Below are 27,718 nucleotides of genomic sequence, written 5' to 3' on the forward strand. Positions count from 1 at the left end.
ATACAGAAGTCCACAGCCCAGACCCATCGTAATTTAGTCTCTGTGACCCTAGTGGCAGATATTCACATGGTTTCTGCGTTTTCACCCTTAGGAGCAAGGTATAACCGATAGGGCCTGTATCGTGGGCACTGCGTGTCTCTCTCTGCACACGTAGAGGCATACGGAGGACTGACATCCAGAAGATGAAAGCTGGATCATGAAGGTGGTCAAATTTTAACAGACGCCGACAAACTCTTCCCAGGGAGGGCTGAAAACTCTAGGGTAATGGGTAACAGAGAGAGCAGACAAGACGAACAGAGGAGCCAACGGAGCCCCCCACCCCATGTCGGAGCCAGGAAAGTCTCTGCTGCTCCCATAGGGTCAGCTTCTCAGTAAGCACTGGCCCCCATAATCAAGCGGAAAAGGGTGGACCAGGGCCCTGAGTCCAGAAGACAAATCCTTACCTAAGCCCAGAGATAAGACTGCAGCTGTGGAGGCCTGGACTTTGTTTTAGGTGGAAGACACAGTTACTGACCCACACTCTCCCCCACAGGATGCAGGGTCTGATAGAGGACTCTGTGCCCTCCGAGACCCACACACTTTCCCACAGGATGCAGGGTCTGATAGAGGACTCTGTGCTCCCCGAGACCCACACAACACTCTCACACAGGATGCAGGGTCTGATAGAGGACTCTGTGCCCCCCGAGACCCACACACTCTCACACAGGATGCAGGGTCTGATAGAGGACTCTGTGCCCCCTGAGACCCACACACTCTCCCACAGGATGCAGGGTCTGATAGAGGACTCTGTGCCCCCTGAGAGGAGCAAGGCCTAATGACAGTTCTCTCTTGAACACTCAGATGCTGGGGTTTCTTTGAAAAGGACAAGTGTCTAAACAGGCAGGGCTTTCTAGTCAGACCGCTTACCAGTGGTAAGACGTGCTTATGGCCTAAGTGAGCAGCACCAAATCAGCTAACTTCCCATTGAATGTGTGAACAGGACTAGCGTGGTGATTTGAATACGCAAATCCAACCACGCTCATGGCTGTTTTCTGTAAATAGCCACTGAAAGCCCAATGAAATGGGAGTTTTCAGGTGTTCTCTTCATCCCACCCTATAGGTTATGCAAATATACCTAGATATCACAGCACAGGGCTTGGTCATTCCCTGACTCATTCATATCTACTATGTACAGGTACTCTTCTAGGTCATGGAGATTCAAGCAGCAAATAGAACACATTAAAAATCCAAGCTAGGGCTTCCCTGGTGGTCTAGGGGTTAAGAACTCACCTGCCAGCGCAGGGTCCACAGGTTTGGTCTGGGAGTGTCCCACTGCCATGGAGCAACATGCGCCACAGCTACCGGACCAGCACTCTAGAGCCCGTGCTCTGCCAGAGACACCTCTGCAATGAGAAGCCCGCGCATTGTGCATCGAGAGTAGCCCTGCTCTCTGCAACTGGAGAAAGCCCAAGCACAGCAACGAAGACCCAGCACAGCCAAAAATAAGTAAATGAATAAAGAAATTTTTTTTTTAAATCCAAGCTAACAAGAAGCTAACTTTCTAGAGAAATGCTAGCCATGTGTGCTCTACTTTACGGATATTTTCATGGTTTAATTTTTACTATCCACATTAGTTAGTCCATCCTAAAGGAAATTGACCCTGAATATTCATTGGAAGGACTGAGGCTGAAGCTCAATCCTTTGGCCATCTGATATGAACAGCCTACTCACTGGAAAAGACTGATGTTGGGAAAGATTGGAGGCAGGAGGAGAAGGGGGCGACAGAGGATGAGATGGTTGGATGGTATCCCCGACTCGATGGACATGAGTTTGAGCAAACTCTGGGAGATAGTGACGAATAGGGAAGCCTGGAGTGCTGCAGTTCATGGGGTAACAAAGAATTAGACACGACTTAGCAATTGAACAACAATCCATGATTTTGCCTTAGGTAGGACACAGAAACCTAATGTTCTCCAAAAGATGGAACTCTACTGTGAAATGAAATATTTCCTGCTCTACGCTCAAGTCTCTTTCAAATGCAAATATCTGAGCCTGAAACAAAGCCAGCTATTTAGAAGCCATCAGCTACTTCCTCCCCGTTAGAGCTGAGGAGCTGGTGAAATGTGAGAGGTGGCCTCATCGGACACCCCTTACAGTAAACGGGAATTAGGAAGTGAACAATAAAGAAAGCAGGACTGGCCCCAGATAGTTAGAAGCATATGAAAGAAATGATTTCAGCAAACCCGGAGACTTACATCTTCCCATATGGAAAAGATGGCTAAATCTCTTCACATGACAGATTCGGCTTTTCTTAAGTGTGTGCTTGCTCCGTTCCTTCAGTCCTCTTTGCAACTGAAGAGTCCTCTTCAGTCCTCTACCCTGGACTAGCCCCCAGGCTCCTCTGTCCATGGGATTCTCCAGGCAAGAAACTGGGGTGGGTTGTCATTTCCTTCTCCAGGGGATCTTCCTAACCCAGGAATTGAACCCCCATCTCCTGAGTCTCGGTATTGCAGGTGGATTATTTACCCACTGAGCCACCTAAAAGTGCGAAAGTCGCTCAGTTGTGTCCGACTCTTTGCGACCCCATGGACTTCTCCAGGCCAGAATACTGGAGTGGGTAGAGTTTCCCTTCTCCAGGGGATCTTCCCAACTCAGGGATCAAACCCAGGTCTCCCGCATTGCAGGCGGATTCTTTACCAGCTGAGCCACAGAGTTATCTTTCAGTATTGAGATTACCTGCCCCCTTGCTGCAAACTTGTACATAGCCTGGCTCCTCCCCTGCCTCCTCAGAGTCAGCTCTCTCAGGATTGCCTGAGATGCTGTCTCCTGGGCTCGAGTCCTAACATTCCCACTGAAAAAAACCCAACACTCAACTTAAAGGTTGCACATGTTTTTCTAGTCAACACTACCAAACCTACACCCTCCAGATTCTGAGAGCCCCTGGTCACTTGTTCCCCAATTCTAGGGCTAAGAACCCAGCCATACACACAGTTTGGTTTCTGGCCCAGCAACCTTCTCATTTTACACTGGACCAGGAATTGGGGGCCCCCAGGAGAAGAACTGGGGTACCCACATGCTTATTTTCTCCATCCTACTTCTTCCCAATCACCAAAATGCTTGGTTTGGCTACATAGAAAGAAGGGCTGATTATTATTTTTTTAACCTGTGAATGATTTACCATGTATCTCAAAAGGCCAGGATGAGTAAATCCGTCACGAGTAAAAACATCATGCTGTTAAATGTGTCTCACTAAATTTATTGCTGTGCTGTTCTTGTCTCGTCATCAACCCAGAACATGGCTCGTACAGCCTGGTACCTGCAACTTAATCAGGAGCTCCAGGACCCTCAGCACAAAGCTTAGCCCATTCAAGTTTCCCCTTTAGGGAAGGGGGAGAGCAACTGCGTATGACACAAACCGGGCCACTGAGGTCAACCATGGGCCAGCACAGCAAAGGAAAGCCTGTGGGTCAGAACCAGCTAGCTCCTGTTTATGTAAATAAAGTTTTATTGGAACACAGCCACGCTCATTTGTTGGTATTTTGCTTTGGCTGCAGAGTTGAGTAGTTGCTAAGGACCACAGGGCCTTCGTAGCTGAAATGTTTACTAGCTGGCTCTTTACAGAAAAGGTTTGCCCAGCCCAGGACCAGGAAGTAGAGCTGAGGAGCTGTGCTAACTGCTGAAGTGTAAATTAGCATCTCAAAGCAAATGACAACTGGTGATGACTTACTCTACAGATCAACAGTCAAAGGAACAGCAGACAGGCAATCAGCTCAACTGGTCATGATCAATTGGCTGTAGTCCTCCCGAGTATCCTGCCTTCTCCAGAGCACGCCCTGCTGCCCCCCAAATGGAACTTGGTGCTTTAAGTGAATTAAACTGTTCATCTGCCATATGTTATTTTCAGGGCTACAGCTTAAGGGTTTAATTTAAAGCTTTGTGTAAGGGGTGGTGGAGGACATGTCTTTGAGTTCAGTGCTCAGTGCTTTTTTTCTGTGGGTCAGAAGCCCACATAGTAGGAAGAAAACCCCCTCACATCTGTTATACAAACACGACTTGTGGAACCAAAAATAAAACCCACACTGATGAAAGCCGGTGTGTTGCAAGATATAATTTTAGACTTAATTTTAAGACTGCAGAAACAGCCTCACTGAAATTTAAAAACCACAACCTCCCCCCCTGCCCCCACCCCCTGCAAACACCCAACGCTTCTTTGTGATTAAGCTCAACCCTGCTTTAGAGGGCAAGACACCCTAAGCCCTTTTACAAACCTCCCACCTCACCTGGACTTCCAGTTCTCCCACATAAGCATGGGGAGGAAGCATTCCTGAGTTCTGACATGACCCCACAGGTCAACAGAAGGGACCACGAAGCTGACACCACCATCTCCAATAATCACTAATGGAATTCAGATATTTTTAACTTTCAAACACAGCCACGTGCACATGTGGCCTGGTGCTAGGGGCGCCTTCCTTACACACAGAAAGTGTATAAGGAGGCCCAGTTCTCACGCCCACATCCCATGCACCTGGCACAGTGCTTGGCACTCACACAGGCAGGAAAGAAGGGAGGGTGGGAGGGAGGAAGGCAAAGAGGAAGGAATCAGTTACCTGACTTAAAAGATTTTTTTTTAAACAAGAACTCAGATTACAGTTTCACCAAGTAACACGATCAGTCTTTTAAACCGTTATCAAGTATCAAGACCCAACTATTCACAATGTTTATGCTTGCTGCTCGCAGCAATCTGAGGCTGCTGTCTTATGTTGTGCCATTTGTCTGTGCCTCTGGCCCTGTCACAACAGAGCTGTTTCCAGCCATAAGACCGTGTCTGTCCCATTTATCTGCAGAGAGCGCCAAGGCCTCTACAGATTGTTACTTAACAGACACTTTTGATGATGACAGAAAAAAGGGTTAGGAAAACTCCAGTTCTCACATCTAATCCTCCCTCGCCCACAGTGAGATGCATCCTGAAACGGAGATCCTACTAACATCCGATGCTCCCCAAAAGCTTATGGATAATGGATCCTCCAGACAAAGCACAATAACTATTGTTTCTTGTTTTCTGGCTCCTGGGGAGCTCATTATTACTGGACAAGGGTCAAACCTCTTTGTCTTTGGTTCAGACTCAAAAAGGCTCTCAGCAGGGTTTCACATTAGTTCAGATCACTGCCTGCAGAACAAATCCGCTTCCCACCATCATTTCCTCAGATTCATTAAGTACTGAAGGCTGGGGCCTGAGCCACGAAAGAAGTGATGGATGCGGGGGCCACAGGAATGGTCTTCTCCAGGTGGAGTTATGTCTGGATGCAATGTGGACCTAAGGTAAAACTATTTGGAAACACGTGTCCCCAGAGTCACCCAACTGAGAGTGGAGGGGACCCAGAAGATTTAAGAGATGGAATCTCACTGCCAGCACACCCCTGGCTAACTCTGATCAGGCCATGGTGAGAATTCCCCCTCTGTATTCTACAGAGAACTTGAAGTTCAATGGCCCAGACCAACCTTTAACCTCAGAAACATGCTGGCTGATCCGCTGGACACATATAAGGAACAACAGCAGTACAATGAACTCAGCAGCTGTTCAGAAGGAGGACTTTTGAAAAGCATTCTATCTCAGCTAAATTAAAAACATAAAAATTTAAAAAACTCCAGAATCAGATAACTGGGTCAGCAATTTTTTTGGGGGGGTGGGCTGGGGGTACTAATTCAACACTTGTTCTAATACAAAACGGAAAATACCAGCTGAGACTATAGAGTTCTGCTCCCTATAACCTGAATACGCTACAGCAACACCTGTTGCAAGGTCTCAGGTACAAGGTTCTCTTAACATCCAACCAGTAAAGACCAAAATCAAAGCAAGATCCTTCCCAGCTTTAGCATGAATACCTGTCATTCTGCTGTGATAAATTACATGGTGTTTGTGACCAAAGTGGATATTTTTCACTGCTGCGGTTTACTTTGAAAAGATGGTCACACCAAACACAACTTGAAGGCAGGTTCTATTTCACATGCAAAGCCACCGCATAAGTAAATAGTAGATTTGTGGTCACCCCTATTTTCTACTTCAGACTAACTGTCGTCCCTGGAGCCCAGCTTCTGGCTCTCAAGAGGGAAGGAGGCTGGTGGGTAAGGTAAGCTAAGGAAGCTGCTGAGGCCCATGTTTTCCAGAGGAAATGCTTCTCTCTCGCCATGAGTTCAGAAGGAAAGGTCAGGAATCGTGAGGAAGGGTGTTTGCTAAGGCTTCTCCTGCTACTTCCGTGAATGTCTCAGCAACAACCAGACCCAGCTGAACAGACCAGAGAGGCGCCCCTGGCAGGGGACCAGCGGTCCTGGGTCCTTGTCCAGTGCTACCTGGTGTCACGGCCTTGGACAAGCCACCTCACTGCCCTGGGCCACCCCTCTCATCTGTCAAAAGAGGAGATTGGTTAGGATTATAATGGAAGATTCTGCCACTGTGAAACAATGTTTTACTCAAATTATACCATCAAAAGAGGGCAACATTTTCTCTGCCTAACATTTAACACCACAGAATATCTGTGAAGAATTCTCTTCACTGGGGAGAAGACATAAATAGAAGCTGCATCCTTTTTCCCCCCATCTATTATCTTTTTAACTAGATTCTTTAACTAGTAACTTTCATGTTTGTTTGTTTTTTTTAAATCCCCTGTGACTAGCAAGGGACTGGGAACAGGAGGGCTTTCCATAAAACAATACTATCCCTAATGCCTAATAATGCAGGTTGAACATAACAAGTAGAACAGCTCATTACTGAATTTCAGCATCTCTGACATAGTGGATCAAAGCTCTGTCAACTCTAGGAACCACCAAAGCTGGCTAAACATCACTGAACTGACCACAGGTGTACTCAGGAGAGCATTCTGAAATCTAAGTGTTTCTCGGAGGCAAGTAGCTTCTGTGTTCCTCTACAGCCTGTGGCGACTCTGGAATTTGAAAATGGAGCACCATCTGGGAGAAATACAAGTTCCAACAACATCCTCAGGTCACCCATGGGGATAGTTATCCAGAGAAAGAAGTCTGAGGGAAGTGAACATGTGAAGCCGGGGACAGGAGGGCAATCCAAGTCTAAAAAAGAGAACTGGAATGTGACATCGGGAAGCCTGGTGGGGTTGAAGCAGGGATGCCCGACAGCAGACTGGAAACCCAACACTTCATGACCTTCGTGGGGAAGTATGTGGTCAGCACTGGACCTAAAGTGGGGAGGATGATCTGTCAGGATCCCGGGCCTGTTCTGAGAAAAGTGTGCCTCAACCAGCAGACCCTTTAGGATGTGAATAACCAAAGCCAGAAATGAAAGCGCCGCCTCAGGGAAACGATCAGGCCAGGACGTGACCTCTTCCCTGCCCGGGGTGGGGCTGGGGGGTGAGGGGACTCTCCAGATACGGATGTGGCTTGGAACAAGCCTGGCTATAAATAGTACTTCTTTATTTCATTTTCATCCATCTACTTCCAAATAATCTTATGCTAATACAGCTAATATACATGAATTTCCTATTAACACATCTTCTTTTCCTTCTAATGAACAGTGAAAATGACTGGGAAATACAGGCCATAGATAATTTATACATCACCTCTAGAGGAGGTGTTGAGAGAGACTGGATTTTCTGAATAAATAGAGAAATATCCTTTAAGCCCATCCTGCTACCTCCATTCCAAGGGCCTAAACCCATAGCTGGCAGTCTCAACATCCATCCCTGTTCCCCTTCCCTTGCAAATTTGGATTTCATAATAACTGCAGAAATCGTGATTAGAACATACACTTAACATTCTTCTAAAGTGGGGGAGGTGATGGCTGTAACCTGGGAGTGTAACTGAACAGGGGCCAGATTCAGATCCCGACAGTGCCCCACTTCCACCCCACACTGGTCCTGAGATTGATCAGTCCACTGAGTCCACTGGACCAAAGTGACTAGGACAATTTCTGACGGCTCCTTGGATAAAAACGCCAGATTCCAGCAAGCCAAGGGCAGACCAGCCACGGCAGGAAGGGTCTTCTCGGGTCCAGCCTGGGCCTGTGTGCACAGATCCGCACAGACCACTGAGCACACTCAGCAACCTCCCTCCTCATCAGGCTCGGCAATGAGCCTGGGGTCCATTCTGATACGTACAAACCTTTTCAGAAACTCGTAAACTCAGAGTTTAAGCTGTTTCAGGAGATGCACATCCAAATGCCTTTCTTGGGAAGCAAGAAGTAAGGATAGAGGTAAGCATCCAGTGACAGGGCCTACGGTGAGCTAGCACGCTTGGCTCTCTAAAGGCAGCCAACTGCACATTACAAAAAAAATCTGCGGGCCAGACAAGAAGAGCTTGTAAACCAACAAACAATTCCTGGGCTAGGAGGTTTTCAGGGGCACCTGAAATCTCTGAGTGTGGCCCTGGCTAATGGGTGGGGCTGCAGCTGGCTTTTCTCAAGTCCAAGGAAAGAATGGAATTCAGAAGCTGCTTTTAAGACACTGAGGAACTGCAGCCTGAGGCAGCCCCTCACCTCTGGGATCTCATCCAGCCTTCCTTTTCTGCCTACATTATCATCCTGTGCTGAAAAGAACCAAAATGCTCTTTTCATCCAATCATGGGAAGGATGTAATTTTACAATCCTGCTCAGAGGAAAATGACCTAAACTCACCAGCAGAAAGTCATGTATATAAAGCAAAACATGTCTCCAAAAGAGATCAAGTAAGACTATAAAATGTTAACACTTTTTACAACAAAGGAAGGAACCAAAAAAACCACTGCTATCAAAACCAAAGATCATAGTAGCTTCTCCTCTCAATACAAGGAATGATTCTTCAAATTTTAATTTTCAAGCAACCCACACACTACAACACAAACACCGGTCTTCCGCAATATGGAAGATGTGTTTTGGTTCTGAAAAACAAGTAAGACACAAAGATTCAGCCATCTCAGGCACCACCTACCACCCCATCAAAGTCAGCCTGGGGACCAAGTGAACATGCGTTGGAGGAGACGGATCTGATATGCTTCAATGCAGGGACCTGCGGGCTCTTCCTACCTGGACCTGGCACACAGCTCACAGGGAGGCAGCCCCAAGGGCCGCATATGCCCTGTCCTTCCTTGTCCAGCACCGGCTTAGTCTTCAGAGCTCCTATCCCACAGGAAACAAGAAGAGCCTGCCTTCGCACAGCTTCCCAGGATGCCCAAACCTCAGGGTCAGCATCCCCCTCACAGAAGTTACATCTTGATTCGGCGGTGCCGGGCTTACATCTCCCACCCATTTTGCAGTTGTTCTCTTATGTTCTAAAGTGGATTTTTAATCCCCACAGGCATCGAATATCTCAAGACTCTGTCTGAGTGAATTACACAGTTACTGACAGCGATGACTTGTTCTGAGATGGGAAGAATGCTCACAGGCGAAGACGAAATCACGCCCAGGTCAACCAGCAGGGCAGAATCAGGGTGCTCATGAGAAAGAGGCGGCTCCTGAGGGGGAGAAGGGAGGACGTGCGCTCATCTTCTCCTGGGAGAACACTAAGATCGCAACTCGCTGCTGAACGACCATTGGCAGGAGAATGTGGCTGCTGCTGCTGCTGCTAAGTCACTTCAGTCATGTCCGACTCTGTGTGACCCCATAGACGGCAGCCAACCAGGCTCCCCCATCCCTGGGATTTTCCAGGCAAGAACACTGGAGTGGGTTGCCATTTCCTTCTCCAATGTGTGAAAGTGAAAAGTGAAAGTGAAGTCGCTCAGTCGTGTCCGACTAGTAGCGACCCCATGGACTGCAGCCCACCAGGCTCCCCTGTCCATGCGATTTTCTAGGCAAGAGTACTGGAGTGGCTTGCCATTGCCTTCTCCGAGGAGAATGTGGCAACCCACCAAAAAGATACCCCACGACCAAGGACAAAGGAGAAGCCCCAATAAGACGGTAGGAGGGGCACAGTCACATCTAAAATCAAACTTCATATCCACCAGAGACTCTAGGAGGGCACACACCAAGCCTTGTGCGCACCAGGGCCCAGGGAAAGGAGCAGTGACCCCACAAGAGACTGACAGACCTGCCTGGGGCTGAGGGGAAGCTCGGGTCAGCAGCGGCCTGCTGCAGAGACGGGGCACGAGCAGCAGCAGTCCCGGGAGGTGCAGCGAGTGGCATTCGTCCTCGTGGAGGGGGTCGCCATTAGCCCCACCCAAGAGCCCTTGGCAGAGAAGGCAATGGCACCCCATTCCAGTACTCTTGCCTGGAGAATCCCATAGATGGAGGAGCCTGGTAGGCTACAGTCCATGGGGTCGCAAAGAGTCGGACATGACTGAGCGACTTCACTCACTTCATACTTTATCACTGGAGAAGGAAATGCCAACCCATTCCTGTATTCTTGTCTGGAGAATCCCGCGGACAGAGGAGCCTGGCGGGCCATGGCCCATGGGGTCGCACAGAGTCAGACACGACTGATGTGACTAAGCACACACGCAAGAGCCCTTGGGTGGGTCCTCCACAAACTGGAGAACAATTATACCCGAGAAGTTCTCACACTGTTGCAAAAGTTCTAGCCCCACAACAGACTTCCCAACCTGGGGATCCAGCAAAGGGCCTGAGAACCCCCCCAGGGGATCTGACTTTGAGGGTCAGCGGGATTCGATTACAAAACTCCCACGGGTCTGCAGAAAGGGTGAGAAGAGGCAAGACGAAGTCTGGCCCGGCAGCTCTTGGCAGCTCCCTCTTGCTCAGACTTCAACACCCGCCACGTTCTGCAGCGAAGGCGAAAACTGAAAATAACTGAAAAGGCGCTGCCTTGTGCCCTTCACCCTCACACCAGAGGCCTGCGAGGCTCTGGACAGAGCCCTGGCCACTGCGCACGAAGGAAAAGCTGCCGGGTGGGAGGCAATTACACACTCCCATGCAGACCGGGGAAAGGATATGTGCTTTCCCTTCTTTCTCTCACATCCTCGACATCTCCACACCAGCAAAGAGTGGGCAAGGACTGCGACCAAGCCCTGTGTGTGTCCCCACAAGGGGACCTTTCAGCGCCTGCCCTCAAGCAAGGCCTGAGGATGAAGTCAGCCTCTATTCCACAGGCCAAGAAACAAACTGACTTTGTGACCAGCTGGCCGGCCAACCCTGTGAGGTCTCAGAGATGGAAAAAGGTTGGTTTCACCCACGGGAGCCTCATTCCCTATGCAGAAAGCCCAGCCAAACCATTTTCAAATAAGTACATTCAGGGGACGGGCACAGAAACATTTGTAAAAGCCTCTGTGAGGAGTCAGGGTTGCCCCTTCCCTCCTCCACTCTCTGCTCGGCACACAAACCACTGCTGCCCTCACCTCCCTAAGTATCCCAGCCTGTTTCTGTGACAGTAGCCTCCTACTCAAGAATCTATAGTGGCTTCTCATTTGCCGTGAGACCATAGCCAAATGCCTCACCTTAGCCTTGAAATTCCTGCAAGTCACTTTCCCTGCCCATGTGTCCTCCCTGTCCTTCTACACAAGCCTTGTCCTGGTTCTTCCCACAGAGCCTAGTCACTAAGTCAGCCTAGGTTCAAACCCCAATTCCACCACTTGGAGATGCAGACCTTGGGCAAGGTACGTAAATGACTCCGAGCCTCAGTTTCTTCATCTGTAGAGCAGGGAGAGTGGCAGGACCTGTCGCTCAGGTTGAGTATAGTAGTGATAAACCGAAATGATTCAAGTAAAATGCTTAAAATAAAACCTGGCACGTGGTATCACCCAACAGATATCAGCAACTGAAATTCTCGTTATTAACACACGAGTCACTCTTTCATGAAGCCTTCCCTACCAACATTGGTCAGCACCTTCTGTTTCTCCCCCCCTTTTTTTTTTTCTTAAAAAAAAAACAAAACAAATCTTCTGTTTCTTAAATGTTCTGCAAATAGCCAGAAGCCATAAATACTGGCTGGAGTTGTTGAGGACTCTTCTGTGAGGTAGGTTACTTGGATGGCAATCAAATGTTACAGATTATTATTAAACTCACATCCTAAAATATGTCCCGTCGTTCCCAAATTAGCTTTACCTCCAGTAACATTTCTGATGGGTTCCTCCCTAGAGAGATTGTGTTTCTGAGATCCAAAGCCTAATCTACAGAGACTGAAAGTTTCTTAAGCGTCCCATGGACACACTGGCAGTTTCTCCCAGAGGGACACACGGGGTCCCTAAGCCAATGCTTGTTCATTTAAAAAGAGAACATTAAGTTCTCTGAAAAGCTGAAGCAATCAAAGTAAGAGTTAAATCTACTCTTGCAAATATTCCTCCTCTCAAACTTCTTGTCACAAACATTCAAGATTAAACCATGGTGAGAGGACGAGATGAGCGGCAAACGCACCTGAGATATAGCAGGACCTGGTGTAGTCAAACACAGCAGCCTTGGCCCTTGGTCTCCCTGCCAACAAACTTCACAGCACTTCATGCTTCCTCTCATATGGCACAATTTCTACCTGGTTTTAAGCCTCAGGAGACTTTATACCAGTCTTCTGAGTTATAAGCTCCTTTTCTCTCAAGTTTGAAGGCCCCACAGCTCCCAATGCAGGGCCTTATTGAGCAGAGATCCATTGTTTAAAGCAATCAGAGGAGAATTTAAATTTCACAAGTTTTGACATTAGTTCCAATATATTCCAGACCATACAACCCCAGTAATAAGAGCCTTACCCTACAGAAAACTTCCAATGGCTTACCTTAACTAATGGGTAAGACTGTAACAAGTACTTCTAAGAAAATGGTTTTTCTGAAGCCCTTGAGTACATTTAAAGTAGTCTGCACTTGCAGCCTAAGGTTGGGGGGAACAAACACTTCCTTGGGAGTTGCTCCTGGTGGCGCCATCTCCATGGTTCCAGTAGGGCACTGTCTGACCTTGCCCCTCTGGGCAAGGGAAGATGGGTCTGGGTCCCTGGAAGATGCAGTGCTAAGCACTAAGTCTGTGGGGCAATGGGGTCTGGCTGGTCAGCCTTTCTTCTTCTCCCCCATTCCCTCTGAGGTGAGCTGCCCCCAGAGAACACGCCTGCAGCAAACGTGCCCATGAAAAGGAAGTGTTCCCTGGCTCAGGTGGGGCCCCCAGGTGGGTTAAGTCTGACTCATTTTGGGGTTCAGTAGTAGGAAGCCCCCTTCCTTGCAAATATAAGTCACGCTTATACCAGCTTTGGGGGAATAAAAGTGATGTTTGCATCTACCTGCTGATTGTAGTATTTTTTGTCAATTTGTTCAGAACCTGAGAAGGGAAGGATGGCATTATTTATTGGGATCCCGCAGAATCCCCAATTCAATGCCCCATCATCAGGCCCGTTATGAGGAAATTCCAGAAAAAGGTCTTATATGTGTGTCTCTCAGCATCACATACCAGGGATACCTTGCAGATACCACCCAGGCAATGACTGGAAGAAAATCCATCCTTCAACCCTGGAAACACCCACCCTACAAGTGACATGAACAGAAAAGTAAAACCCGCCCTTTAGCCGACTCCTCATCATCTGTGGGATGGTCTAGGCTTTACCACACTGGCCACGTTAAATGTTTATATAATAGCTGTGACTGGAGACACCGGCAGTCATCCTTAGGACAAGGGAAAAGTACAAAAGTCTACAAGGAAAGACTGCACATCTAATCAGGAACAGCCATCAACAAAGCTAAGACAACACACACAATCTTCTCCACCAAAAGCATTGGAAGGCATCTGACCGACCACTAAAGATCAAGATGGGGAAGGGTTTGCCCGCTTAGAAAGAAAGCATTGAAGAGGCTTCAGCAAGGTTCAGGGAGAGCAGGTATAACCCCAAACCACCCTGGGTGGCTGCGCCCCCTGCTCTTCACTGAACGCTTCCCACACCCCCTCATTAACCATCGTCGGTGATGGGCAGAGTGGCAGGGGCTGACTCACGTGCTCTCGCATCTCGTTGGCCACGGTGTCGGACATCATGATGCAGCAGATGATGACGACCAGGATGAAGTAGAGCGCGTACATGAAGCGCGTACTCCGGGACTGACGGATCTTGGGGCCACAGCAGTAGGAGCAGCCAGCATTCCCACAGCAGCAGGCCAACTAGGAAAGGAACACAGAGCATCTTCTCAGAGCCTCTCCTGTATAGACCTACTGAGCCCAGACCTCTGCAGGTGAGCTACCATCCTTCCGAAGTGCTCCACCCATAGGACACGTGTGAACAGTTGAGTGTGTGAATGAAGCTGTCACCAGGATTGGTCTGATACTGTCTTTAATAAACATAGTGAGGCTTGGGAGAGGTCCAATAGCTAAACAGAAAAGGCACACTTCACCTGAAGCACTGTGAAAACTCAGACAAAAACATTCAGGGAAGAGCACAAGAAGCCAACTAGAAGAACCAAGTGAAGTGGGAAGGATGGGAAAACCAAGAAGCTGAGCCCGAGAAAGAGACCTGTCAAAATCCATACCACAAACAGGAAGCACAAAAGACACAAGCACCTATCAGAGATTCGGCGAATGAGTGGGGCACGACAGGGCTTTATGGGTCAATCAGTTCAGTTGCTCAGTCGTGTCCAACTCTTTGCGACCCCATGAACCGCAGCACGCCAGGCCTCCCTGTCCATCACCAACTCCCGGAGTCCACCGAAACCCATGTCCATTGAGTCGGTGATGCCATCCAACCATCTCATTCTCTGTCGTCCCCTTCTCCTCCCGCCCCCAATCTTTCCCAGCATCAGGGTCTTTTCAAATGAGTCAGCTCTCCACATCAAAGTATTGGAGTTTCAGCTTCAACATCAGTCCCTCCAATGAACACCCAGGACTGATCCCCTTTAGGACAGACTGGTTGGATCTCCTTGCAGTCCAAGGGACTCTCAAGAGTCCTCTCCAACACCACAGTTCAAAAGCATCAATTCTTCAGCGATCAGCTTTCTTTATAGTCCAACTCTCACATCCATACATGACTACTGGAAAAACCACAGCCTTGACTAGACAGACCTTTGTTGGCAAGGTAATGTCTCTGCTTTTTAATATGCTATCTAGATTGGTCATAACTTTCCTTCCAAGGAGCAAGCATCTTTTAATTTCATGGCTGCAATCACCATCTGAAGTGATTTTGGAGCCCCCCCAAAATAAAGTCTGACACTGTTTCCACTGTTTCCCCATCTATTTGCCATGAAGTGATCAATACAACTGGACATAATTTGACTTGAGAATATTAAATAAAACAGGACTAAGTTTTCAGGTTTGGGTCTGGTGTTAGCTTTTTTTTCCTTGAAGAGTTGTTTTTAAAAGAGTAGTTTTAGGTTTCACAACAAAATTAAGGGGAAGGCACAGAGGTGTCCCACATGCCCCCTATTCCCACCATGTAAAGTCCCTCCCACTATCAGTATCACTCACCAGAATGGTACATTTTAAAAAATTTTACCAAGGATGAACTTGCACTGGCACCTCATAACACACCAAGTCCATGGTTTACGTAAGGGTCCACTCTCAGTGTCCTGTATGTAATGGGTTTAGACAAATGTCCAATGATATCTATCCATCAATATAGTATGAGAGTATTTTCATTGCCCTAAAAGGAAACTATTCTTTAGTAAGCACCGGGCAAGAGAACACAGTGTTGTTAAAAGCTCAAAGTATTCAGCCAGCCTGGATTTGGGACCTGGCTCTGTAACCTATTAGCTATGAGCCCCAAGCAAGTTTCCTTACTTTTCAAGACTCAGACTCCTCGTGTATTAGAGTAAGGGTGGTAACAGTACTTATGTACTGGTGATCTCTTGGATAGCCTAATCAGACATACCTGGTTTTAGGGAGGAATTGCTATTTAGTAAATAGGGAATAATACAAAAGAGACTACCATAAACTACAAATAACCACCAAACCTATGTGTTTTAACACTATATATAAAAACCTAACAATGCAATCTTTTGATCATGATTTAGCAGGAAGTTCAGCGTTTTGCATAGCTTCAAAACAAGCATCGATTAGAAGGCTACACTATAAACATCACTTACAGTAAGAAGAGATCACAGGTGTAAGATGACAACATGCTGTAACCATCAGGACAGACCTTGGAAACATACACATTTCCCAAATTATTTAATCTACTTAATGAAATCGCTGTTGTTTAAGCCCTTTGTCATTCTGCACTATTTCATTACTTGAAATTTCTTAATGCACTCTTTCCATTTTACATGCAGTTTTCTAAGCCATTTTCCTCAAGACTCTTCTTGCCTCATAAGGTCAGGCCACTGCTTTGCAAGATCAGCTACTCTACCGCGCTGAGCTAACAGATCACACAGCGGAACCCTAACACTGCTGCCTTTATGGTGTTCTTACAGGCCACCTTCCTTCACAGTTCACTCATCCGCAGTCTCGGTCTTTGATTTACCGATCCCTTTCCACTCATATGCCCCAACTTTTCTTTTCTCTCCCTCGCAGCTCCCTGTTTTCTCCTCCCACTGACCTAGCTGGCTCCTCTCCCAGCCCTGCCTCCCTCCTCTGCCTCTCAAATTCCTTCCCAACTGCCTCATTCACTGGTTGCTAACTCTTTAAGCTCCACGGTCTAAGATAACCAGTCTGACTGTATTTCAAATTCAAATGTGATCAAATATTTATCCTACATGGAAAAAGAAATATTTAGAAGCAGTTGATACATGACAGAACTTACACACAGTAGAATCAACCTTTACATCTCCACAGAGGAAAAAATGAACAGGTGCCGATATAATGTGAGCCTAATTGATCATTTAAAGACAAATAGTAACAGAGGAATATGATTATGGAAAATGAAGAGAAAAGCATAGTGGTTTAATCCTATCATTTTTAAAGTCATGTATCATTGTAAAGACCTAATTTTTTAGTTGGAAAATGGAACTATTTCCTGCCATAGCAGTAAGCGAGTATGTGACAGTCATCAGCAATTGCAGTCTCCATGTGAGCCAGGAGCTCTGAGGAAACTCAGGATGTGAAAACACACGATACTTGCCCCAAACAGCTGAGATATATATCAAAGGAATAACTTCAATGAGACCCAACTCTTGCATCTCCCCATACACAGAAAAGTGCCAAACTTCTGGGGTAGTAATCTTCTGATATTCAGACTGCGTGCCCTTTGCTGCAAAGTTCCTATATACCCTAGCTCCCCCTCAGCTCCTCACAGCAGGTTCCCAGAGCTATCAGAGAGATGCTGTCTCCCAGGCTACAGTCCTCAGTTTGCCCCCAGAGAAAACCTAACTTGCAACTCTCATTTTGTGCATTTTATTTTAAATCAACAAAATCATCCTTATTTTTCACTTTCACTCTATATATGGTATTTATGTGCATATACATACAAACTTCCCTGGTGGCTCAGTGATAAAGAATCCACCTGCAATGCAGGAGATGTGGGTTTGATCCCTGGGTTTCCTAGAGGAGGAATGACAATCCACTCCAGTATTCTTGCCTGGGAAATCCTATGGACAGAGCAGCCAGCGGGTTATAGTCCACTGGGTCACAAAAGAGTCAGATATGACTTAGCAACTAAACCACCACCACATACACACACACACACATATTGACAGACATGTAGATGTGTGCACATTTATACACACACATGCCTAACATTAGAATCAAAGAACAGAGCTCTACTAACCTAAAAGTTATTTATCAAAGAAAATTAGGCCAGTCACAAACCATAAGAGTACTACGTGTGCTAAGTCACTTCAGTTCAGTTCAGTTCACTCAGTTGTGTCCGACTCTTTGCGACCCCATGAACCACAGCACGCCAGGCCTCCCTGTCCATCACCAACTCCCAGAGTTCACTCAAACTCATGTCCATCGAGTCAGTAATGCCATCCAGCCATCTCATTCTCTGCCGTCCCCGTCTCCTCCTACCCCCAGTCCCTCCTAGCATCACAGTCTTTTCCAGTGAGTCAACTCGTCGCATGAGGTAGCCAAAGTATTGGAGTTTCAGCTTTAGCATAAGTCCTTCCAATGAACACCCAGGATTGATCTCTTTTAGAATGGACTGGTTGGATTTCCTTGCAGTCCAAGGGAGTCTCAAGAGTCTTCTCCAGCACCACAGTTCAAAAGCATCAATTCTTCAGTGCGCAGACGTCTTTATGGTCCAATTCTCATATCAATACATGAGTACTGGAAAAACCATAGCTTTGACTAGACAGACCTTTGTTGGCAAAGTAATATCTCTGCTTTTTAATACGCTGTCTAGGTTTGTCATAGCTTTTCTTCCAAAGAGCAAGCGCCTTTTAATTTCATGGCTGCAGTCATCATCTGCAGTGATTTTGAAGCCCAAGAAAATAAAGTCTGTCACTGTTTCCATTGTTTCCCCATCATATTGCCATGAAGTGATGGGACCAGATGCCATGATCTTCATTTTTTGAATGTTGAATTTTAAGCCAGCTTTTTCACTCTCCTCTTTCACCTTCAAGAGGCTCTTTAGTTCCTCTTCACTTTTTACCTAAGGGTGGTATCATCTGCATATCTGAGGTTATTGATATTTCTCCAGGCAATCTTGATTCCAGCTTGTGCTTCATCCAGCCTGGCATTTTGCATGATGTACTCTGCATATAAGTTAAATAAGCAGGGTGACAATATACAACCTTGACGTACTCCTTTCCCAACTGGAACCAGTCCGTTGTTCCATGTCCAGTTCTAACTGTTGTTTCTTGACCTGCATACATGGCACTCCCCAAACCTACAACTTCAAAACTGGAGAAATCAATCCCTCGCCAGTCTAACTTTCGGGGCTGTCACAAGTTTGGAGATGAATGTCTGTGTCTTGTTACTCCTGATTCCCAAGGACCTAATCTTTCTACCGAAAAGGAAGAAAAAACAAAGGCAGGATGTGCAGCACCCAGAGTGAAACCTAATGTAAACAGTGGACTTTAGATGATAACGAAGTGTCCACGTAGATCACTGGTTGTAATGAACGTACCACTCTGTCCGGGGTGGGAATAGTAGTGGGAGAGCTGTGTGTGTAATGAAGGTACCTCTCTGCAGGGGGTGTGAAAAATGGGAGCACTGTGGTAGGGTGAGGAAGCACAGATTATGTTTGAAGTCGCTGTCTCTTCCTCTCCATCTTGCTGGAACCCCGAACATCTTAAAAATAAAATCTATCGAAAAACAAACAACATATGAACAAAACAGTGCCCATCAATGGCTCAATAAACGGATGCTAAATAAATAACATATAATAAATTCCTAACAGCACACTCCTCAAACGAAAGGGCTCACGATCGCACTCCACAAGGCCAAGGGCACATGGCACATGCTGTACTCTGAATCTCTCACACCCACACTGTATCACAGAGAGCTCATTATGAAGGCCTTTAATTTGCAGATGCTGCACACAATCTTTCCCCACAAGAAATCAGTATACATTCAAGAGGGACCCAAGATGATCCTTTGGGGGGACCATGTTTACAATTCTTCCAGAAGTTCGTCCTGCAGGTATGATTACACAAGGGCACAGAGATTTAAGTATATTAAAAGCATAAAAACAGTCTTATTCTCCAGCTGCACAGGGACTGAATAAATTATGGGCTTTCCACACAGCAGGACACAGTTTAAAACAATAAGGCAGCGTCATGGGCAGAATTGTGTCCTTACCCTCATCCCTCCTGTCTTACGCTGAAGTCCTAATCCCCTGTATCTCTACACGTGACTATTTGGACAGAGAGCCCTGAAAGAGGTAGTCAAGATTAAACAAGGTCATCGGGTGGGCCCTAACCCAGTATGACTGGGGTCCTTATAAGAAGAAATCAGGACACGGACACACTCAGAAGGAAGACCATGTGAAGCCACAGGGGGAAGTCAGCCGTCTACCAGTCAAGGAGAGAAGCCTCTCATGATCCTGGACTTCCAGCCCCCAGATTTGTGAACAATTAAATGTCGGTTGTTTATTTATACCACCAGGTCTGTGCTACTTGGTTATGACAGTAAACTGACACAGTCAGTAGAGCCAGATACTTTATAGTTATGCATGTCTATAAGTGGGGTGTGTGGATACAGAGACCACTAACATCAATCAGCTGGAGGGTGGGCCTAGGAGGCTGGGCCTTGATGGGAGGAAAATAAGACAGCTCTGTCTCACAGTTCTGCACTCCTGTTTGGGTTTTGAACCATGTGTGTGTATATCAGCCTTGTGATGAAAAAAAAAGAAAACAGAGTATTTAGGAAAAGTAACTATGTTTCGAGATATTGATACAGAAGTATTTGCAATGTGGCATTGACTTGTGTGATTTCTTTCTTTCCGAAGAACTCCCCCTCCCTCAAATATACTGAAAAAGAAAAAACTTCAAAGAGCTGTTCACACCCTATATCTGACTTCCTTTGAAATAACCACAGCATGAAGAGAAAAGGCTTTTCTAAATGCAAGGTGCTTTGTCCAAGGAGGAGGGTGAGCAGAGTCCACATGAAAGGAAAAGCCGGCCTCTTGCTGCTACCGGGAGCTGGGCCTCCCCCTTAGTGTGTGTTTCCCTCTCTTATCTAAGGAGAATACACACACACACTCCCCACAATAATAAACACCAGTCTCCCTCCCTGTCCTCCCCACTGGCCTTGGGCTTGTCAACCACAAATTGTCACTTGCCCTTGGTGCTTGCTAGCCATCCACCTCTGCAAGGACTAAGTCACGTGCTGCTGTAGCGGCTGACCTCAACACCCCTTGAAGGAGTTCAGGGTGGAGAGCAGAAGTGAAGCATCTTTGAGCCAGGAAAACTGGCAGGACAGGTCTTCAGATAGTTACATATTCTCAGGAGCTGATTTTATGAGCCTAATTCTTATATGTCCTCATGTCTACAGAAGCACTAAAATCCTTCGTGGTGACGACTGTTTCCTGTGAGTAACAGAAGCTTCACAAGACTAGTAGAAACCTCCTAAAAATTAGGAAGTTCCTACTGCTGCTCCATCCCGTATTTATTAAGGGACAATATTATAATTATTGTAGTTAACAAAAATCTCTGTTAAGTCTTTCCTCAGTTCTGCTGGGCTCCTGCGTTTCCAAGTCAGGAAAAGGACTGAATGAAGGTCCATGTCAGATCTGAAGCGTTCTTTCCTTTTGAAGTTTGAACTTAGTTTAGATGCACTAAAGCCAACCAGGCTGTCCAGAGCTCTCGTGGGATAAGTCTGATTGTACATATTCCCCCTTTACCAAAATCACATACATACTGTCCTTCTCCCCTTCCTCTCTCGAGTAGTTTCTCAGAGCTATCTGAGGTGCTCTCTCCCGGGCTGCGGGCCTCATTTAGCCCTAACTAGTACTTGACTCACAGCTCTCACATTGTGCAATCCTTTTTTTTTTTTTTTCTAAGTCAACAGGTTCAGAGTTCTTCTAAAGACTGATGCCAGGCACATGAGGAAATGATCACAGAAGTGAAACATGAGTTAGGACTAGTAGTAACTTCCAGGCTCTTCTTTTGTTAAATTAAGAAGCACAATTCCTATATTACCTAGAATTCCCTGCTGACACCACCACCAATTGGAAATAGCAAGAAATCAGGAAGAAAGCCAAAGAGATGTCACAGAATGATAAAATCCATGTAAATAAACACACATGTGTCTTGTACGAGTTCCCCTCTCCCTCCCCCAGTCTGGTCTTCACAATTCCAGCACGCTTGCCGAAGCCCACGGGTGGAAGAGCACAGGTCTGAGAACCAGAGGGCCTGGACTCTAACTCTGTGCAGCTCTGGGACTTGGCTTTCCTCATGTGCAGAGCCAAGGAGCCTAGCAGAGGACAGGGAAAGAGGTTTCATCTCATGCTCAACTCTTTGGCAATGGCGGTCCTGAGGTGGGTTCTAAGGCTGAAAGTCTCCCTCCACAGGGGAAACGCAAGTGGCAACAAGCAGCAGGTGCCAGAGGCACGGAGGCACCCCTGCTAGAGTCTGGTCATCCCTGCAAGAGGTGACCTGGCCTCTCCCATCCAGAAACTCTCAGACGTTGAAGATGACCTGCAAGAGGCAAGCACACTGGGTTAATAAGCCCAAAGCATGAAGGCAGAAAGATCAATCCGAAAGAGAAGAATTAAAAAGTGGAGCAGTCAAAGGCTCTTCGCGTAGCCGTGGGTTCTATGAGCAACCCTGCAGCACTGCTTTCCATACGACGTCTGCAATGTTCAGCTCCTGAGGCAGTGCCAAAACTCACATTCATCATCATGGCTCAGGCATCCCATTACCTCGGGTTCCCTTCTTTCCGCTTAGGAAGGCAAACAAGCTGCGTAGGACACTTTTGTTACAAGAATCACTCCAAACTCAGGGCACGTTTTTAGTTCCAGTGCTTTAGTTTGGGGGCGTGTAAGCCCCTCAGCAAAATGGGAAACATTCGCTTTTCTCTTTTGGCATACCTCACAGCTTGCCAGATATCTTAGTTCTCCAATCAGGGATCAAACCCATGCCCCCTGCAGTGGAAGCCCAGAGCCCTAACCAATGGACCACCAGGGATTCCCAGCATTTATCCAGACTTATTTCACTGAGCTCTGGACAGCCTGGTTGGCTTTAGTGCATCTAAACAAAGTTCAAACTTCAAAACGAAAGAACGCTTCAAATCTGACATGGACCTTCATTCAGTCCTTTTCATGACTTGGAAATGTAGGAGCCCAGCAGAACTGAGGAAAGACTTCACAAAGATTTTTGTTAACTACGATAATTATAATATTGTCCCTTAATAAATAGTGAGAGGATGGAGCAATAGTAGGAAGTTCCTAAAAAACCTGAGATGCTGAAGCTGTTGGGAGCAGAACCCAGGTGTTCCTGTGCAAGCCAGGGGCACATTAACACCAAGAAAATAGAAGAAAAATACTCAAGACATAAAAGTAGGTTCAGAATATTTTATGAAAGCAAACTGTGCTCTCTTTTAATTTTGATCTCCACATCTTTTGGTGACACATACTATGCTACTCACGCCATGTCACAGCCCACCTGCCTTCCTCCTCCTTTGAGGTTTCAGGACTTTCTGTGAAACACCAGCGGTCAGCATAGGCAAGGAACAACTGATTCTACTTTGACAGCAGTATATATTTAAATTTGGGTCTCCACAACCAACCTTCTACAGCTCATTCTCCTCACCCTATGCTCAGAAACATCCTCCCACTGAGCTTACACAGACCTTTTCCTTCACTACAATCAGGAGGCAGAGGGAGTGGTAAATGGCAACTCTTGCCAACATGGTGCCACGTGCTGCCTGTTCCCGGTAGTTTTGCGTGGGAATGATGTGCCTTGAAAGCTAGAAACACTCAACTACTTTGCTCAATAAAGAAGTATCTTACTGCATAAGAAATACAGGTGGCAGGTAGTTGTTAACTCACACAATGATCGTGTTTTAGAAAAAGCAACACATACTATGTATATGTTAATAAGCTGGTTTGTTTAGGGCTTATTGGATTTCTCCCACTCCAAAGAATACAGGGCAGGACTTGCCTGGTGGTACAGTGGTGAAGAATCCACCTGTCAGTGCGGGGGACAGAGGTTCAACCCCTGGTCTGGGAAGTTCCCACATGCCTCTGGGAAACTAAGCCCATGCACCATAACCACTGAGCCCTTGTGCTGTAACTATTGAAGCCTGTGTGCCCAGAGCCAGGAGCAGCCGCCACAATGAGAAGCTTGTGCACCGCCACTGGAAAGCAGCCACCACTCACTGCAACTCAAGGTAGTTGCCGCACGGCAATGAAAAAGAATCAGTGCAGCCACAAATAAATAAATAAACAGGAATAGAATGCAGGGCAACCTAGTAAAGCTTACTTAATCCATAATAATATCATCTAACCAGAGCTAACATCGTGCCCTGTGTAAGGTACAACAACTTTTATCCCTAGCTGTTATATCGCCCCCACTTACGGAACTGGCAAGTGGCAGAGTCAGGATTTGAATCTGTAGGCTCTTTGCAAACCTGCTCCCTCACTGCTGGTATGTAAAGAGGATGCACCACAAACCACACTGGCCTGAAACCTTGGTTTCCTACAGACGGGAAACCGGCTGTGTGGGGAGGGAGTGGCAAGGGAGGAAGCTGTTCCACTCTCGTGTCCTCAGGGGTAAGGAAAGCATTCAACAAGGATCCAAAGAAGCCGTCTCCCTTTGGATGCCCCACTTCTCTCCAGGCAACCTCTGGCTTCAGCAGAGCTGGAGGACCTCTATTAGAGACCTGCCCAAGCAGCTCAGCCCCTGCCACCACCAAGCTGCCCACCTCACCACCAAGTCCTATCCCATTTTTAAAGCCCTACCCTTAATCCTGTGGAAATGACCAAGTGATTCATTCACTCAACTAATGGTTACTATATCAATACTACATGCCTCCTGTGCAATGTTAATTCCTGGAAATGCAGCAATAGGCCCCATGGGACCGTCCTCTAAACCCTCTGCTTTAGCTCCTCTCTGAAGTACATAGATAACACTATCTAACGGACATTCCTGAGTTGTCTTCAGTTCAGTTCAGTTGCTCAGTTGTGACTCTCTGCGACCCCATGAATCACAGCACGCCAGGCCTCCCTGTCCATCACCAACTCCCAGAGTTCACTCAAACTCATGTCCACAGAGTTGGTGATGCCATCCAGCCATCTCATTCTCTGTCGTCCCCTTCTCCTCCCGCCCCCAACCTTTCCCAACATAAGAGTCTTTTCCAGTGAGTCAACTCGTCGCATGAGGTGGCCAAAGTACTGCAGTTTCAGCTTTAGCATCAGTCCCTCCAATGAACACCCAGGATTGATCTCCTTTAGAATGGACTGGTTGGATCTCCCTGCAGTACAACGGACTCTCAAGAGTCTTCTCCAACACCACAGTTCAAAAGCATCAATTCTTTGGCGATCAGCTTTCTTCCAGATATGAAAACCCCCACCAAGTGGAAGACACTAACTACTTGATGTCCATAAGCACCTAGCCCCAGACCTACTGCTGCCTAAGGCTTGGTAATGTTAACCCCTAGGACATCACCCTGTCACCTCACCATCAGCCATTCAGAGAACTGTGCACAAGCTGATCACCTTAAAAACGCTTTGCTGGAACTCTTCAGGGAGTTTGGGCACAAACCACCCATCTCCTTGACTGGCCCTGCATTGAACCTTTCTCTGCTCCAAACTCTGATGTTTTGGTTTGTCTGGCTTCACTATGCGTTGGGCACATGAACTTACACTAACATGACATTTTGTTTAAAAGAAAGGAAACCTGGATGTTCCTTTCTGTACTGGAAGGAGTACTGATCACTGAAATTATGGTGCATTCGTATTATTGAATCCAATGTACCCAGAAAAAAAATGGCAGAAAAAAATTGCCATCATGGAAAGGTGTGTGTGTGCGCGCGTGCATTTGTTTAGTCATGTCCAACTCTTTGTGACCCTGTGGACTGCAGCCCGCCAAGCTCTTTCCATCCCAGGCAAGAATACTAGAGTTGGTTAAGTTTCCTATACCAGGGGATCTTCCCAACCCAGGGATCGAACCCATGTCTCTTGCATCTTCTGCACTGGCAGGAGGATTCTTTGCCACTGAGCCACCCGGGAAGCCCATGGAAAGATATCCACACTGCATTAACTGAAAATAGTTAACAACACAAAAACACAGAGTATGACAGCATTTGGAGTAAAATTATAACAAGACATAGATCTGCCACAACTACAACAAAAAACAATCTAGAAGGATACACCAGGGCATCAACAGTAGTTAACAGGTCAGAGGAGGCGCGGGGAGAGTAGGGTGCTATGGTTTGAGCTTGAGGGCGAAGCTGGCGGAGCAGGAGGATGGGCGAGTCATTTGATATGGTCACAAAATGCATGAGTTTCACACTAAATGAGCAGTTCATGGAGAAATTTGTTGAGCCTGGAAACCACAATAGTGGGATTGATCGGCTTCAGACCTATCTTTGGCGTTGCCAGTTCCTTTTACCTTTTGTTAGTCTAGGTTTGATGTGCTTTGGGGCTTTGATTGGACTTTGTGCTTGTATCTGCCGAAGCCTGTATCCCACCATCGCCACAGGCATTCTCCATCTCCTTGCAGGTCTGTGTACACTGGGCTCAGTGAGTTGTTATGTTGCTGGAATTGAACTACTCCACCAGAAACTGGAGCTGCCCGAGAATGTGTCCGGTGAATTCGGATGGTCCTTCTGCCTGGCTTGTGTGTCAGCTCCCTTACAGTTCACGGCTTCTGCTCTCTCCATCTGGGCTGCTCATACCAACCGGAAGGAGTACACCCTAATGAAGGCATATCGTGTGGCATGAGTGGGGAGCTGCCTGCGTTACCATTGCCATTTTTATGATTTTTTTAATATTAATATTGTCCCTTACCTCCCCCTGAATTGTTTTTAATTTAACTTTTTTTGGTGGATATACCATTTTATCCTGAAAACCCACTTTATTTATTCATGCAGACAGTTGTTTCTCAACACAAATAAAATTTAAATGGAACCTGGGTGATTCCATCTTTTAGTCAAACTAATCTAGGTTTAGAGTCCAGACAGAAAAAAATGGGTAGAGTCTTGGCACAAATTTGTGAGGAAAATTGGTAGTAGGAGGTTGACCCATAGCAAGTTCTGCTGATGTCTGTTAGACTTTTCAGTAATGTAACTGTATCTGTTTAACTGGAACTTACAGTTTCTTTGGGAAACCTCTTACCATTGTCAAAACTTATATTCACTTTGCTATTGTAGACAGCCAGTCAGCCAGAGATATTAGTGCTGTCTTCAAGGACTTAGGCTATCTAAAATAAGGAAATCATCTAAGATCCTTTTCCCTAAATATTGGCATATAGTTTCATCTGAAGTGAAATATTGCAGTATTTTATCTGTACACTGTCTGTTTAAAAGAAAGGGAGTATTTACATGGAATTTTAACTTTGTTAACTACAAAAATTCCAGTTCAGCCAGTCAAGACGATTAACCTTATTTTACCTTTTTAAAAAAAAAAAAAATCTTTAATATGACAATAGGATTTCCAGTATCAGCAAACCTTTTCGGATTTTTGTTCCTTTCCTCCTCACACACCAGACTTATTACAAGAGTGCTTTCTTTTAAATAATACTTTGAGGTCACCGAGTAAACTTTTCCAAGTGCTGTTTCAGCTAAGTACCATAAAGAAGGTTCCACCGTAATGACCCTCCAGAGCTAGGAAAACTACCACAAGACCTAAAGCTTTGGCTGGTCATTAACTTCCGACTGGTCTTTATCTCTTGTGGTGGAATGATGTGCCTTTCCTTGCCTAATCCCCTCCTGGTGTGTGTCAGCATTATTTAATGTCTTCTGATTCAGTCATTTTTTTTATGTCTATTAACATTGAACTTTAAAAAAACTTATTTATTTATTCCATTACTGTAGTACTTGACAGATTTTAAAAAAGTAACAGTAATTTCTTACAAAATCCTAAATCTTTTTAAAAAAAATAAAAAACGAGAAGAGACTCAAAAAAAAAAAAAAAAAACCAGTAGTTAACAGAGTTGTAAGATGGTGAGTGACTGTGCTTTTCCATATTTTCTGAACTCTTTGCAACAAGCACATATCTTTTTAATACATTTTAAAGGCACATATCTCATAATTAGAAAAACACTTCAAGTTTCTATTTCAGAAGAAAACAAAATGACATTCCTGTTCTACCTTATGGGTGGTAAACACTCAAATATTTGCTAAATGAATCAGCCAGTGAGTAAATGAGATCTACTTCAGCTATGTAACTGGTAGAAAACAGAGTTAACTATCACGATAAGTGAGTCATAAAAGTAGAAAATTCCCGCTGTGCTGTATCTTTAAATATGGTTAAGATGGTAAATTTTTTTACCTCAGCTTAAAATTTCTTTAACCCTTGTAACATGTTTTAGTTCAATTGCTATAAATAAACCTCTGCTTGGTAGACTATGAAGCAAATAA

General features: G+C 46.0%; 1 protein-coding gene and 1 pseudogene across 4 annotated transcripts in view; one reads left to right on the forward strand and one right to left on the reverse strand.

The window, feature by feature from the left end:
- The window catches only part of SERINC5 (serine incorporator 5), a 107,814-nt gene that overhangs the window by 40,013 nt on the left and 40,083 nt on the right, over positions 1-27,718 (reverse strand). For all 4 annotated transcript variants that reach the window (XM_055435358.2, XM_055435359.2, XM_088839903.1 and 1 more), the window contains exon 2: positions 13,826-13,987. In XM_055435358.2, coding sequence (XP_055291333.1) covers positions 13,826-13,987 — 162 coding nt within the window. The remainder of the gene's footprint in view (positions 1-13,825; positions 13,988-27,718) is intronic.
- Positions 25,605-26,081, forward strand: LOC129562354 (claudin domain-containing protein 1 pseudogene; annotated as a pseudogene).

The sequence above is a fragment of the Moschus berezovskii genome, chromosome 9 (genome assembly GCF_049115385.1).
Source record: "Moschus berezovskii isolate FMDL1 chromosome 9, NW_MosBer_1.0, whole genome shotgun sequence".
Classification (NCBI taxonomy): Eukaryota; Metazoa; Chordata; class Mammalia; order Artiodactyla; family Moschidae; genus Moschus; species Moschus berezovskii.